This window comes from Hyperolius riggenbachi, chromosome 4, assembly GCF_040937935.1.
Source record: "Hyperolius riggenbachi isolate aHypRig1 chromosome 4, aHypRig1.pri, whole genome shotgun sequence".
Classification (NCBI taxonomy): domain Eukaryota; kingdom Metazoa; phylum Chordata; class Amphibia; order Anura; family Hyperoliidae; genus Hyperolius; species Hyperolius riggenbachi.
Window position 1 is genome coordinate 46,214,171 of NC_090649.1, and position 16,886 is coordinate 46,231,056.

The 16,886-nt window shown below is 44.0% G+C and overlaps 1 protein-coding gene across 1 annotated transcript in view; it reads right to left on the reverse strand.

Moving 5' to 3' along the window:
* LOC137571201 (serotriflin-like) overlaps positions 1-16,886 on the reverse strand; it is an 86,099-nt gene that overhangs the window by 64,457 nt on the left and 4,756 nt on the right. The window contains exons 2-5 of the mRNA XM_068280025.1: positions 15,162-15,222; positions 11,199-11,294; positions 2,635-2,754; positions 1,931-2,050 (exon numbers count right to left, since the gene is read on the reverse strand). Coding sequence (XP_068136126.1) covers positions 1,931-2,050; positions 2,635-2,754; positions 11,199-11,294; positions 15,162-15,222 — 397 coding nt within the window. The remainder of the gene's footprint in view (positions 1-1,930; positions 2,051-2,634; positions 2,755-11,198; positions 11,295-15,161; positions 15,223-16,886) is intronic.

Here is a 16,886-nt window from a genome sequence, read left to right on the forward strand (position 1 = left end):
ACACTTGGGGGGGGGGGGTCGTCCACGCCACCCAGCCTCCCCCTCCGGGGTGCTGCTGCGGTTTCCAGGCAGTGAGAGAGCCTGGGACCCTGCGGTCCCCCCAGTTGTATAAAAAGGGGGCATTGGGAATCCTCCCCGTGGAGCTCCTGGAGGCCTGGAGCACACCAAAAACTGCTAGCAGATCCGCAAAATGCTAGCAGATTTTAAAACGCTTTTTCTTATTTTTCTGTAGCATTTCACCTAGCATTTTGCGGTTTTGTAAAGCGTTTTTGGTGTAGTAGATTTCATATATTGTTACAGTAAAGCTGTTACTGAACAGCTTCTGTAACAAAAACGCCTGCAAAACCGCTCTGAACTGCCGTTTTTCAGAGTGGTTTGCGTTTTTCCTATACTTTACATTGGAGGCAGAAACGCCTCCGCAATCCAAAAAATGCCTCACCTCGGGAGTATGCGTTTTAGCAAAACGTCTCCCGCTCTGGTGTGCACCAGCCCATTGAAATACATTACCCAAGCGTATCCGCAGCCGCAAGTGGATCGCAAAATGCTGCCAAACCGCTCTGGTGTGCACTAAGCCGGATAGTGCTAATGTAGCATGTAGCAGGGTGACTGCTTTGTGGTATTGGTTTGTGCATGCATTTGCATGAGCATTGCCTCATGAATAGCCAATTAGGCCAGATTTGCAATGTCAGACTTGCTAGGGTAAGGCCTCTTTTCCATGGACTGTGAATAGGCAGTGAAATGGCTCTCAAACTCTCACAACTGCTCACTGCTGCCTGGTAACTGCTCACTGCTGCCTGGTAACTGCTCACTGCTGCCTGGTAACAGCTCGCTGCTGCCTGGTAACTGCTTGCTGCTGCCTGGTAACTGCTTGCTGCTGCCTGGTAACTGCTTGCTGCTGCCTGGTAACTGCTTGCTGCTGCCTGGTATCTGCTCACTGCTGCCTGGTAACTGCTTGCTGCTGCCTGGTATCTGCTCACTGCTGCCTGGTAACTGCTTGCTGCTGCCTGGTAACTGCTTGTTGCTGCCTGGTATCTGCTCACTGCTGCCTGATAACTGCTTGTTGCTGCCTGGTAACTGCTTGTTGCTGCCTGGTATCTGCTCACTGCTGCCTGGTAACTGCTTGCTGAGCACACAGCTCAACAGTCTGTGGAAAAGAGGCCTTAAACTTGGTGTTTGAGCACGCATAAATTTTCTCATGCAAAGTACTTCTTCTTCTTGTTTGAAGGTTGAGGCACTTAGTCTATTATATATATAGATATTTTTTTTCAGAGTAAAATAAGCCATAAATTACTTTTCTCCTATGTTGCTGTCACTTACAGTAGGCAGTAGAAATCTGACGGAAGTGACAGGTTTTGGACTAGTCCATCTCTTCATAGGGGATCCTCAGCAAGGCTTTTATTCTTTATAAAGATATTACCTAAAAATGATTTAAACAATTATGCTGGCCAGCTTCCCTGCTTGCTACACAGTTTTTTGGCAGCTGGACAGAGCAACTGCCCTTCACTAAGTGCTTTTGAAAATAAATATATCCCTGAGAATCCCCTATAAAGAGATGGACTAGTCCAAAACCTGTCACTTCTGTCAGATTTCTACTACCTACTGTAAGTGACAGCAACATAGGAGAAAAGTAATTTATGGCTCATTTTGCTCTGGAAAAAATGTACTTATTTGTATATGTTTGCACATATTTGAAATTTACAGTTTTTCGCTGTAGTGCCCCTTTAAGTCTTACAAATTTGTCACCTGATCAAACTAAATGCAGGCTTTTCTGCAAGTTTTGGTGCACATCGTCCAGAGCCACTACCTGAGATGATCTCGCCACTGACCCCTATGCTGGCACACTAGGTAGAGGTCAGTATTTTTCATACAGTTATCTGTAAATTCAGTTTATTTATTTTTTTAGCTTTGGTTTTACTGCATTTTGTCTTACCAGTTTCAGCATATTTTCGGCAGGCGGCGACACTTCACATCTGTATTGATTGTGAGTGTCGATGATAATCTTCTGGTTCTCGGGGAGGGACCCCGACAAAACTGAAAGAGGGGTATCTTTCTGCAAACAAATAGTTTATACACTGAGTTATTTGAGATATCAGATTAGGCACAGTTTAAAGAGAACCCGAGGTGGGTTTGAAGAATATTATCTGCATGCAGAGGCTGGATCTGTCTATACAGCCCAGCCTCTGTTGCTATCCCAAACCTCCCTAAGGTCCCCCTGCACTCTGCAAACCCTCATAAATCACAGCCACGCTGCTGACAAACAGCTTGTCAGAGCTGGCTGTGTTTATCTCTATAGTGTCAGTCTGCTGCTCTCCCCACCTCCTGCAGAGCTCCAGTCCCCGCCTGCAGCCCTTCCCTCCCTGCTGATTGGAGGGAAGGGACGAGGGCAGGGACCGGAGCTATGCAGGAGGCGGGGGAGCAGCTGAGACTGACACTACAGATGTAAACACAGCCTCACAGCATGGCTGTGATGTATGAGGGATTGCAGAGTGCAGGGGGACCTTAGGGGGGTTGGGATAGCAACAGAGGCTGGGCTGTATAGGCAGATCCAGCCTCTGTATGCAGATAACATTCTTTAAACACACCTCGGGTTCTCTTTAACCCTGTTACCATTACTTAAACATAACAGCTGCTCACCATCTGTCTCACAATATCGGCCGGCAGGTTCACTTGCTTTCCTACGGCTCTCACTTTTCTCACTTTCCCGTGCTTTGTGCTGGTGAATTCTTCTTCTACGGGTGGTAGGTATCCTTTCATCTGTAAACATTGCAGGTTGAAATAAAGATTCAGGAATGTTGATGACTAAACATTAACCTTTTGGAGACCGACGTAGTTTGAATCTACGTCCAGCAGGTGGTGCTGCCACCCTGACTGGATGTTGATTCAACGTCCGCGCTAACGAACTGTCCCGACGCGATCGTGCGCACCAGAGGGGGGAGATTAAGCTGTCATAGGACAGCTGACATCTCCCCTCAGTGATCAGCAGCCATCGCGTATGGCTGTTGATCACGTGATCACTATGATCGCCGGCGGATCATAGTGATCACTTACAGAGCTGCGGCGGTAGGGGGGAAAGAGGAGGATCCACTCACCTTCCTGCTGCTGTATTGACGCTAAGTGCCGGATCCCGGCTTGATGAGGTCATCATCAAGCCGCGACCCGGGACTTAGCGTCAGTACCAGCCCAGAAGCCGGCGAGAGCGGAGGTGTCTACAGCTGCTCATCGCTGGAGGTGAGTAAAGGCTTCCATCAATACGGGGGGCACCTGGCCACCCAGGGGGGACCATACCAAAGTGCCCACAGTAGGGATCCGGCTGCCTGACCCCCCCAAACGCACCCCCGCATGTAAAATGCCTGGTCCTTAAGGGGGGGTAGGCAGCCAATCCCGGAGGGGTTAAAGTGTACTTGAACTGACACTTATCATGAAGAGATAAATATGGGTAACTATAGAACTAAGGCTACTAATAACTTTGTTTGAGGTGCCTTTCTATTGATATAAGGGCGTAAGAGTAAAAAACAAACAAACAAACAAACAAAAATCTGTGAAATTTAGTAATGGTCGAAATCAGCTAGTAACGATTACGCAAAATTTTATGTAAATTTTCCCAATTACACCTATACGTAATTACGATTTTTAAATTAAATTGATTCCGTATAGTCATTCCTAATTTCGAGCAAAATATTGCAGTTTTTGGGTAATTTCGTGCCAACTATAGCAGTGAATAGCAAAGCCCCAATACATGCTATTAACAAACACCAATTGCTGCACATTTTAAGAATAGTAAGTATAAGTCACAAAGATTTTTTTCCCCAAAAGAACTTGTAGTTTCTGAGAAAATTGACTATAAAAGTGCAAAGAAATTTTTCATTTAAACTTAATTTTTTTTTGCATTTTTAAAATCGATTTCCTCAAAAACTACAAGGTCTTTTTGAAAAATTATATTTTTGACTTTTGTACTATTCTACTTAATAGCGATGATCGTAATCAGCTAATTACGATTACGCAAATATTCACGTAATTTTTCACAATTTCGCCTATACGTAATTTGTACATTTCATTGATTTCGTATAGTCATTTGTAATTTCGCATAAAATTTTGCATAATTTTCGTGCAATTTTGTGCTGACTTTGGCAGTGAATAGCAAAGTCCCCATACATGCTATTGACACCAAAATTGCTACATATCTTAACCTCCCTGGCGGTAAGCCCGACCTCAGGTCGGGCTACGCGCGCAGGAGGATTTCACAGGCCCTGCTGGGCCGATTTGCATAATTTTTTTTGCACACGCAGCTAGCACTTTGCTAGTTGTGTGTACTTCCCGATCGCCTCCGCCCAGATTCGCCGCTATCCGCCGTGACGCCCCCCCCCCCCCCGACCCCTTGCGCAGCCTGGCCTATCAGCGCCAGGCAGCGCTGAGGGGTGGATCGGGACTCCCGATGACGGACGTCGATGACAACCATCGCCATGGCGACCGAGGATGCCCAGCAGGAAATCCCGTTCTGAACGGGATTTCCTGCTTCCGCTGATCACCGAAGGCGACCGGAGAGGGTGGGGGATGCACCTGCTCAGCGGCTATCATGTACAGTAGCTAGCGCTAGGCTAGCTACATGTCCCCTGGCAGTTCTAATTGACCACCAGGGAGGTTAAGGAGACTAGTAACCCCCCTGACGGTATAAAAAATTCCGCCAGGAGGGAGCGCAGCAGTTTTTTTTTTTCTTATATCATGTAACGAGCCCAGGGCTATGATAGCCGCTGCTCAAAGAACGGGATTTCCTAGAGGGCTTCCCCGTCGCCATGGCTACGGGGCGTGATGACGTCACCAACGTCACCGACATCAGGACGTCATTGGAAGTCCCGATCCACCCCTCAGCGCTGCCTGGCACTGATTGGCCAGGCAGCGCATGGGGTCTGGGGGGGGGGCGCGCGGCGCGACGGATAGCGGCGATTGAGCGCGGGCGGCGGCGATTGGTGTGCTGACGCAGCTAGCAAAGTGCGCTAGCAGGTTATGCGCATATAGCAGAACGCAATGGACATTGAGGTAAGTGCCTGTTTTTAATCTTGGGAGGTGTGTGCGAGCGGCTCTTCCCGGCGCTGGCCACGCTGGGGAGATCGCCTGCACCCCCCAGCCTCCACCTCTGGGGTGCCGCTGTGTGGGTTCCAGGCGGTGAGAGTGCCTGGGACCCCCGCGGCCCCCCGGTTGTATGGGGGCAATGGGAAGCCTCCTCGTGGCGCCCCTGGATAGTGCTATATAGCATGAACTAATTCCCGCAGGGCGATTGTTTTGCGGTTTTTGGTTTTTGACCCTGCATATTTAGGCATGCGAAAGCAAATGCTTATTTGCATGAGCAATGTCTCGTGATTAGCCAATAGGCCAAATTTGCAAAGCCAGATTTGTCAGGTTCACTTGGTTGATGCACACATGTTCTTTCTCTGTTGTAATTAGCATTGCATTTCTTTTTTCTGAGGGCAGGTAGTGAGTGGCTTGTTTTAGGAGGTGAGAGCCCTGGAGCAGGCTATTTGCGCCTGTCCGCCCCTTATGTGTCGCGCCCAGGTTATGCGCATATAGCAGAACGCAATGGACGTTGAGGTAAGTGCCTGTTTTTAATCTTGGGAGGTGTGTGCGAGCGGCTCTTCCCGGCGCTGGCCACGCTGGGGAGATCGCCTGCACCCCCCAGCCTCCACCTCTGGGGTGCCGCTGTTTGGGTTCCAGGCGGTGAGAGTGCCTGGGACCCCTGCGGCCCCCCGGTTGTATGGGGGCAATGGGAAGCCTCCTCGTGGCGCCCCTGGATAGTGCTATATAGCATGAACTTATTCCCGCAGGGCGATTGTTTTGCGGTTTTTGGTTTTTGACCCTGCATATTTAGGCATGCGAAAGCAAATGCTTATTTGCATGAGCAATGTCTCGTGATTAGCCAATAGGCCAAATTTGCAAAGCCAGATTTGTCAGGTTCACTTGGTTGATGCACACATGTTCTTTCTCTGTTGTAATTAAAGTGCTAGCTGCGTTCAGGAAAAAAAAATTAAACAAATCGGCCCAGCAGAGCCGGAGAAAACCTCCTGCGCGGCTTACCCCGAACTACGTTTGGGGTTACCGCCAAGGGGGTTAAAAACCATTTTTCTTGGTAAAAATAATTTTTTAGGGTTGTACCCACTATTCTCCTTAACATATGTAGCAATTTTGGTGTCAATATCATTGCTATTAACCACTAAAGCCGGCACAAAATTATGCAAAATTTCACGAAAAATTACGCAAAATTATGAAATGTTACTAATACATACGAAAATAAAATAAATTTTCTGTGAAATTTTGCATTACAATTGCGATGTGTAATTGCGAATTTCGATGCGAAAATTTGCATATGCGAAATTTTGGCCCACCACTGCTCCTTAAAATATGTAGCAATTTTGGTGTCAATAGCTTGTATGAGGGCTTTGCTATTAACCACCAAAGTTGGCACAAAATTCCACAAAATTCTGCAAAAAACAATGCACATTATGTACTATAATATTACATGCAAAATTCATTACGATTTTCTCTACAATTTTGCATTACGATTATGATGCATAATTATGTATAGGTGTAATTTCTGATCATCACTAGTAAAATTTAGCCCAGAGTCTTCTGAAAAGTAAACAGAAGCCAAAACACTTCTATTTGGCTGGAAATAACACTGCTGATAGCAAAACAAGGCTATAAAGTTCAAACAGCTATTATTTATTTTGTCTTGCAGTTTAATGAAGCAGATTTCACATGAGACTTTCTTGGCTGCTGTTTAGAATTCCGTTTTAGGAATTCACTTCTTAAAGGGAAGTTAAACTAAGGAGCCCAATTACCTGGGGCTCATTACAGCCCCCTATAGTCAGTCAGGTTCTTCGCTATCATCCCAGACTGATCCATTCAGCAGCTGTGTCCCTGTAAGAGATGGCCGGCTGAGACAGTCACTGGCTGCTGTGCATGTGCGGCCATTGACTCGCGCCTCCTCAATCGCGCTCCCGTAACCGGGAGCATACGGTGCATGCGCAGTTCCCCACTTTTTCAGGCCCCCTGCACACTGCAAATCCGATTTGCGATTCCGATTTTCTCTGGATGCCATAAAAACAAGAAGAAAAACGCTGAAAAAAAAGCAGCACGCAGTACCGATTAAAAATCACAAATCAGAATTGCATGTAAAATCGCATCAACATCGCAAATTGGAATCGCCTGTAGTGTACAAGAGTCCTCAACCTGCTTCCCGCAGGCCGCCACTACAGGAAAATTCCCACCAAAACCACCAAGCACAGAAACACCTTCTTCACCTAAGGGCTCTTTCACATTAGAGGCTGCGGTAGAAAAGGCTGAAAGTCAGCCTTTTGCTTAACGTCAATACATAGCGTTTTCAAAGCATTTTCAAAGCGTTTTGAAAGCGTTTTACAGCTCATATGAAAACGTCCTTTTTTTTTTTCTATAAAAATAAGTGAAGAAGTCAGCTGTAAAACGCTTTGAAAACGCTGAAGTTGGTGTTTTTCATTGACTATCATTGAAACGCCAACAGCCAACTTCGGCTGTAAGCAGCCCTGAAAAAGCTCCTGGGAGCGTTGAAATGCAACGCTCCAAAACGCCGAGTTAGATGTGAAAGGTAAAATGAAAGTCTATGGACTTTCATTTTACCTTAGAAAACGCCAACTGTGGCGTTAAAACGCCAATAAAGTCCTCTGGTGTGAAAGGGCCCTAAGCAGTCCTCCTACTCAACTCAAGCCAGTGGGCGTAGCAATAGGGGGATGCAGAGGTTGCGAACACATCGGGGCCCTTGGGCCAGAGGGACCCAGAACACTGCAGTATTAGCTCTCTATTGGTCCTGTGCTCATAATAATCACAACAGATACTTTGAATAGTGGTAATCATTAACAAACTGTTCCCCACCCCCTTTTTGCACCTCTGACACTGTAGTTGCCATTGGCAGGTTTTGGTGCGCCGTATCAATTGTTATGTATAGAGTGCTTGGGGGCGAGAGTATGCCTGTAGGCTGTGTCCCACCGGCCGCACTGCGCCCTAGGTTATCCTATCATGTTTGTGTTGCACAATGGGGTTGTTATCTGCACTATGTGTTGTTGTAAAATTGTTGCTGTTGTTATGTAGCTATTATCTGCACTATGTTGAATGTTGTTAATTTGCACTACCTGCACTATGCCAATTGCCATGTGTCCACAAATAATTCTGGGTGCGGCCCTTGGCGAAAAAAGTTTATTTTGATTGATTCTGAGTTGCAATTTTTACGAACTGTACAAAGCAGAGTTCTTCTGGCCTGAGGCTGCGCATGCAACTTTCAGAGGGGACAGCTGCTGAATGGATCAGACCAGAAGGAAAGCAAGGGACTAGAAGGACTACAGGCAGAGCTGGTTCTCTCATGAAGCAAGGTGAAACATCTGCCTAAGGCGTAGAGATTACAGGGGCAGCATGTTTGTACTGTGTGTTACACTAACAGCATGCAGTCAGAGGAGGAGTAGAAGCAAGAGGAGAGTGAATTAGGTGAAGAGTGGGGAAAAGCAGCTTGTTGTATTGTGTAAGGAGTCTGACAGTTAGTGAGGAGGGGGAGGCAGGAGAGCAGCAGAGTTTCATTAAAGAGGAGCTGTTAGGTATAAGGTCTCAGAGAAAATAAACACATATATCAGTAGCTAAAGATTGGCTGTACTTACATTACATATGCATTTCACTGTCCACGTTTGGATTTCACAGAATTTGTATATAGTATATGCAGATAGATGCTCCTGACAGCTCATGGCAGGCTCCATGTTTTTCTGTCAAATGTGTCGTCATGTCCTGCCTGCTTCCTGATCACAGAAAAGCTGGTACTTGAACAACACAGTGTGCAGTGAATATTAATGAGCCATGTGGCTAGGAACAATAGCTGACTCCTGCAGTGTACTCTGCCCAGAGATTTATCAGTGCTACGCGCTGGACTGATTAGAAGCCGCTGTAACGTCTCATTAGCAGCCGAGGGGAGGGCCCCAGAATGCTTTGCAGTTTAGTATGCGGCTTGCGTCCTTATGGGTCTATAACAGCCTTTAAGATAAGCACACATCAAAGGTAACTGAGATTTGTATCTTCACTAATGGCTTTTGGGCTTCCTTCTAAACTGTTTAACACAGGAGAATAGAGGTTTAAATTAGCTTCTGCAGCCTGACAGTTACTCTTTAAGGGAGGAGGTGGCACTGCTTTCCTGACTGAGGAGAAATGGAGGATGGCCAACTGGCTGAGGGTAAGCAGTTCGTTTGTCACACAGTTACAGCCAGCCAGTGTGTTATTGTGTTGAGCTGCAGCTTGTCATGCCTCAAGTTGTTGCACTCATTCCAAATCGGAGAGGGGGGGGGCTTCCTCACAAGTTTGCCTCAGGCAGCAAAAAGTCTAGAACTGGCCATGACTACAGGAGGCTAAAAGAAGCCCTAGGTAAGTTAAGCTGGCAACCTTAGGTTTACTTAAAGGGAAGGTTCAGGGACTCAGAAGAAAAATAAATCCAAATTCACTTACCTGGGGCTTCCTCCAGCCCGTGGCAGGGAGGAGGTGCCCTCGGCGCCGCTCCGCAGGCTCCCGGTGATCTCCGGTGGCCGACCTGACCTGGCCAGGCCGGCGGCCAGGTCGGGCTCCTTCTGCGCTCCATTCTGCGTTTCACGCGCGCTGACATCATCGGACGTCCTCTGGGCTGTACTGCGGCGCCGAGGGCACCTCCTCCCTGCCACGGGCTGGAGGAGGCCCCAGGTAAATGGATTTGGATTTTTTTTTTTCTGAGTCCCTGAACTTTCCCTTTAAGGCAGGGTTGGGCCGAGGCAGAGGGAAGAGAGGCTCCAGCCTCAGGGTGCAGTGTAGAAGGGGGTGCACAACTCACTCAGCTATCATTCCCCTATTGTGTTTGAGGCACTGAGAAATAATAAAAGGGGATACACGGCAGTGACTGCAAGCCAGATAACTAGAGATGAAGGTGTTGGTGGGTTGGGGGCCCTGGTGCACCTCTTAGTCTAATAGCAATCAGTGTGTGACGGGTGGGTGGGAGGGATGGAGGGGCGCACTTTGGTGTCTCAGCCTCCGGTGCTGGAGGACCTTGTCCCAGCTCTGATTTAAGGTTTATTTTAAAGTGAGTATTATTATTTATTATTTTTATTTAATATTTCTATAGCGCCGACATCTTCCATGTACAGAGTATATTGTCTTGTCACTGAACTGTCCCTCAGAGGAGCTCACAATCTAATCCCTACCATAGTCATATGTCTATGTATGTATCGTGTAGTGTATGCATCGTAATCTAGGGCCAATTTAGGGGGAAGCCAGTTACCTTACCTGTAGGTTTTTGGGATGTTGGAGGAAACTGGAGTGCCAAGAGGATACCCACACAGACACGAGGAGAACATACAAACTCTGTGCAGACAGTGTCCTCCTGGCTGAGATTCAAACCAGGAAGTGAGAGGTGCAGTGTTAGAGTGCTAAACACTAGGCCACCGTGCTGCCCAAAATATCCCTTCTCATGCTATCCTGTGTGCATGGGCCTACATACAAGTTGGTCATCATAAAAAAGCATGTTATTCAGGGGACTCGGGGAGTAGCAGCAGCAGATAAAGGTGCTACAGGGTGGATAAAGCACAAGATTCCATCATGAAACGAGCATGGTAGGGTACCCAGGGATTGAAGAAAAGGTTCAATAGCCTTTCAGGACCTTGGTTCATTGACTTTTCTTCCTCAGATGGTCCTCCGGGAAGGTTCCTTTAAATGGTAATCTACCAGGCCTATGCTGATGGAAGTGTCTTTTCCCACCAATAAAAAAGAAGCAGGACAGCCAGATAATGTGCATTGTTTTAAAGTGAACCCAAAGTGAAAATAACTGATGAGATAAACAATTGTATTTATCCTCCTACTCCTAAAAATGAAATGTTTCGTTGTCTCTGCTCAGTGGCAGCCTATTAAGTGTCCCTAAATGAAAAATAGATGAACCATTGACCTTATTCTATCTCCCTCTGCTCTCAGTAGTTGTATTCTGCCAGGAAAATTTTTATAACTGTAATTTGCTTATCAGTGATGTTTACTATATTCCTGACAAGGTACTGACAAGGCAGAAGCTGTCACTTCCATAGAGAAAAAAACGTGGCTGCCGGAGGCAAATTCGGCAATGCTGCCAGCAGGACCCAAGCCAAACATGACAATAAAGAAGACATGATATGGTATTCAGCCACACTCACGGCAATTGAAAAATTTTGTGAAGATCCTGAATTTGCTTCTTCGGAACTTGGAATCCCACCAGTGTCGCCATTTTGGTTGTCATCAGAAACGCCACCCTGGAAATGAGAAGCAACGTTACCATTTCTTTCTTTTTGATCCTAGAATACAACCTAGTACTTGAAGTGCAACTACAGATATAATATACAATTAAAAACTAGTTCTGCAATTCTTATTGACTGTATGGTTATCCCATCCTTTTACCCAAATTATTGCCATGTTTGTGAGAATCAGGATTCTCACTCTGGCCACTGCAGCTAGGGTCGAAGCTGACATCTTGTGTAATAATGTAGCATCCAATTTTAATCTGTAAGCAGTATACTGTTATCTTCCTTAAAGCGGTTTAAAACCCTAAAATAATATTTAATAAAAACAAGTTTACCTACTTTTTATATGCCATACGGTTATCATATTTGCATTTGTGCATAAGTATTATTATTCATTTAGAAGTTATTGGTTTCTAAAAGTACAGTTTTTTGCTTTGTGAGCTGACTTTGCATTTTATTAATAACTGCTTTTATTCATTGCTGTTTTGCAGGTAGACATGCTTTCAGTGTCTCTCTGTCTCCAGCAGCTCCTGCACAGTCAGAGAATGTGTCACATTCCTCACTTGTTATCTTGTGTTTACTTAAATGTATCATTATCTAAAGTTCGGCTGTGGCAACATTTCTCTGCACGGAACATTCAAGCTCTGTGTGTAACCCTTCGAATGCTGGTCTAGTAAAAAAAATGCTGGGTGCATATAATATGCTGTAAATAATGTTTTAGAGCAAAGTTGAAATGCTGGGTTATATTCCGCTTTAATATCCTACTAGTTTGTAGGGATGGTCGGAAGTGCCGATTTCTGATTCTGTGGAAACTCTGCTTTCCGGCAATGCCAATTTCCGCTACTGCTTTCCGACGATTTCCGCATTCCTATGCAGATTTACCAACAAAAATTCCCGCCAATATTTCCGCATTCAGTGATTGGCTTTTTCATTCAAAGTCTTCTGATTGGCTTAAAATTACAGAATATCGGTAAGCGGATTTTCACGAAAAAACACATTCTCTGATTGGCTTATTCATTCTGAGTCTTTTGATAGGCTTGAAATTACAGAATATCAGTAATGCGGATTTTCCGCCCAAATTTCCGCCTACATCCGCATTCTGTGATTGGTTTATTCATTCTGAGTCTTCCGATTGCCTTAAAATTACCGTATATTGGTGAGCGGATTTCCTGCGGAAATGGCCACAGTTTTTCGTTAGAATCCGCTTAACGTACTAGTATCTCCGCAATCTGCATTTCGATGCGGAAATATGGATTTCCGATCAGTAATGCGGAAATCACATTTCCGTGGAATCTGAATGATCACCCCTGCTACTTTGGCTCCATCCTATGCTGGTATTGTGACACAATATGCTGGTGCTCTGCACATAGATGGTGGCGTTTGGTCACATGACATACTTTGTCGCTGTTCAAACATCAAACATAACCAATTATAAAGCTTGCTAATGCAAATGTGATCTTGCTGTTCTGCTCACTCCCATCACTCGCCTGACACCGGATTTACAGCTGTCATATGATAGCTCGGACTCCTTGTCCGAGAAACAACCACAAAACCAACACATCTGAGGAAATTTCAATTTTCATAAAAAATCTTTGCAACCAAAATAGATACCTTTTGGGGCCTAGTTTAGTAAATGGTGTGATTGGCAGGATTGTTACTGTTATAGAGTGTCAGAGACAGAGCTTTAGCAAAAATGGCATACAACAAGGGAGGAAAAAAAAACAATGTTCTCTGAAAAGGTCAAGTAAGTTGTATGCATATATTAGGCACCCATTGAAAAAGGTGCAGGAAATAGCCAAAAGTAGAATATCGGGAACATTTAATGATAGTCTACTGCTTAATTCATATAATAAAATATCTGTAAATATTTACCAATATTTTACTATGACCTAACCAAACCCTACACAGAACTCTCCACCTACTGATGCCTAACCCTAGGACACCCCTGATGGTGCCTAACCTTTACCCCACTGGTGGGGCCTAAACGTTATCTCCCTGGTCGTGCCTAACCTCAACATCCCCTGGTGGTGCCTAACCGTAACCATCTGTCCCCGGTGATTGCATAACTTTAACCTCCCCTGTTCGTGCCTAACATTGTGGGATTTTTTTTTTCTGGCCCCCTTTTCAACAGGAGGCAGGTGCCGCCCTTTTCAACTGTTCTTAAATGGTGTGGTTTTTATTGGTCACATTTACTCCACACAAAAAAACTAGCCTCACATATGGGGTTTTAGTTTATTCATAAGATGTAACTGAATCATTTCAGGGGGTGAATTTCTACTTTATTCTACACTGTGTCTGCAAAACAACCAAAAAACAAAGAAGACAACAAAGGCACAGAAAGGAAATGAAAAGTATAGATAGAAGGAGGGTTTATGGAAAAAGTAGGATAAAGCAAAATACAGTAAAGGATTGGATAAGGTAGGAGTGGAACAGAAGAGAGTAAAAGACCAAAGAAAAGTAGAGTTGGGTAGAAGGGAAGGGTAAAACAGATTATGGTACAAGGGAAGTATACAGTAGCAAAGAACAGAGTAGAGTAAAGAAAAGTAATGTATAGTACAGCACCGTATACTACAGTAAAGTAAGGTAGAGTACAGTGGAGAAGAGTACAATATAGTACTATAGAGCAGAGTACAGTAGGGTAGAGAGGACTACAGAAGGGCAGAGTACAGCAGAGTACAGCATGAAAGAGTAGAGTAAAACAGAACAAAGAAGAGTAGAGTGGACCTTAGAAGACGATAGTCGAGTGGAGTACAGTAGAGTACATTAGAGTAGAACAGACTACATAAGAGCAGAGTAGAACTGAATAGAGTACAGTAGAAGAGTAGCGTAAAGTAGATTAGAATACAGAAGAGTAGAGCAGACTGAGAAGAGTAGAGTAGAGTAGAATGTAGTGGAAGAAAATAGAGTAGAGTAGATCATAGTGGAGAAGACTACAGAAGAGTAGAGTTGAGTAGAGTGCATTAGAGTAGAACAGGCTACATAAGAGCAGAGTAGAACTGAATAGAGTAGAGTACAGTAGAAGAGTAGCGTACAGTAGATTAGAATACAGAAGAGTAGAGCAGACTGAGAAGAGTAGAGTAGAGTAGAGTGTAGTGGAAGAAAGTAGAGTAGAGTAGATCACAGTGGAGAAGACTACAGAAGAGTAGAGTTGAGTGGAGTACAATAAAGTAGTAGAGCAGACTACAGTAGAGCAAAGCAGAGTAGAGTAGTTGAGTGCAGTGCAGTAGAGTCTATTAGATCAGAGTACAGTAGAGCAGGCTACAGCAGAGTAGAATAGAGCTGAGTAGAGTAGTAGAGTACAGTAGAAGAGAGTATTGTATAGTAGAAAACAGAAAAGAGTAGATTAGAGTAGCAGAGCAGAGTTCAGAAGAGTAACACAGACTACAGAAGAGTAGAATAGAGTACAGTAGAGTAGCAGAGCAGAGTTCAGAAGAGTAACACAGACTACAGAAGAGTAGAATAGAGTACAGTAGAGTAGCAGAGCAGAGTTCAGAAGAGTAACACAGACTACAGAAGAGTAGAATAGAGTACAGTAGAGTAGCAGAGCAGAGTTCAGAAGAGTAACACAGACTACAGAAGAGTAGAATAGAGTACAGTAGAGTAGCAGAGCAGAGTTCAGAAGAGTAAAACAGACTACAGAAGAGTAGAATAGAGTACAGTAGAGTAGAGAAGCAGAGCAGAGTTCAGCAGAGTAGAAGAGAGTGAGACTACAGAAGAGTAGAGCAGAGTACAGTAGTGTATAGTAGAGTAAAGTACAGTAGAGTAGTTTAATGCACAGTAGAGTAGAAGGTTTGTTGGGAGGAGTTGACATTTACACTGAGTAATAATTTGTTAGGTTTATTACATTAGAAAGCATTGATTTAGACGTTATATACATACAAATACTGAGTGGTTCAGGAGCGTCAGGAAGCACATAAGAATAATCAGCGTCATTTTCTTTCTGCAAAAGACAGAGCTGGGAGTCAGCTAAACATTTACTTTCCACAGCTTGACTTGAAGTTGGGCTTTTCGGAAAAGTGTGAATGTTTATTATAATTTATTTTATTTTATTCTGCCTGAGATATTTTCAACCCAAGAAAAAGTATTGTTAAAAGAGCATTGTGGGATTAAAAAGGTGGAAAGTTTAAATGCAACGCACCCTTACCATCATGCCTGGATTGTTTTACCTAAACTGATCTGCATTGGGTTTACAAAGATATTTTTTACTTCCTGTTACAGAAATCCATCCATGCTAAACAAAACCAAACAAGAAATCCAGGAGTTGACACTTAAGATACTGTTGAGAGCCATAATATTAAAGGACAACTCCAGAGAAAAAAAGTAAGCAGCTACATTCTGACAGAACCGACAGGTTTTGGACTAGTCCATCTCCTCATGGGGGATTCTCAGGCTTTTCTTTGTTTTTTGAAGGCATTTCCTGAATGTCAGTTTAACTGCTAAAACCATACGATAACAGCCAGCCTCCCTACTAACTTGCACACTATGCTGTCAGTTAGACTTAGCAACTGCCATTCAGGAAATGCTTTTGAAATCAAAGAAAACGCTGAGAAGCCCCCATTAGGAGATGCACTAGTCCAAAACCTGTCAGTCCTGTCAGATTTTAACTGCTTTATTTTTTCGCGGGAGCAGTCCTTTAAATGACCAGAAAATGACTGAGAGATGCGTTGGGACCATGGTCAGAAACAGTATGCAATGGAGATTCATGGGCGGTATTTATGTAGCAACTGCACAAGGCTGTACAATCAATATTGGGTAAGATTTCTGCTGAAGACTTGTCTAATCATTTCTTAGTGTATTTGGGCAGGCCAGGTGAACGATCATTATCTGGAAGACACTGATTGATTATTTAATCCGTCACACATTGAATAGCATGTAGCCAGCTTAAAGCCTCATCTACACGGTACAATTTTTCATCAGATAGATGGATCTATTAGATAGATCTAATAAGAAATTGTATACCACCAAATTGTTTCAGATCAATTTTGTGATAGGTTTTGCTTTGATAAGTACCCAAAATCTATTGCAAAATCTAATGCAATCCGATTGGACCGGTTGGAAATGATTGAATAGATCCGTCTAATAGATCCGATCTGACGGAAAATTGTATGAGGCTTTAGGCTGGCCTGGTCATAGATTGTCAAACTATGTGGCAAAATGATCAATTTCTCTCCGATCAGAATCGATTCAGAGAAGAACCAATTCCTACCACATACCACACAAATAGATCTTCAATAGATCCCAGCAGGGAAGCTATTGAAAATTGATCAAACCCCTGGAGATGTAGTGATGATCCGAAATTTCGCGTTTCCTTAGTTACAACAAGAAATTTGCAATTTCAACACAAAAGAATAATTTGCAAATATCAGAAAATGAATAATCCGTAATTTCATAACTTCTAATTTTGTGTCATAACTTTGCGTTAAATTGTAATTTTGTGTTTAATTTTGTGTTACCCGTAATTTCAAAATTTCTCGTGAAACAATAAAATAACACAAAATTGTAATTTCGTACTTTACACAACAGGAAAAATACTCGCAAGTATGAAAATGTTAGCAATTTCACCAACAAAACGTGTGTCATTACAAAAACAATTGCAATTACGGA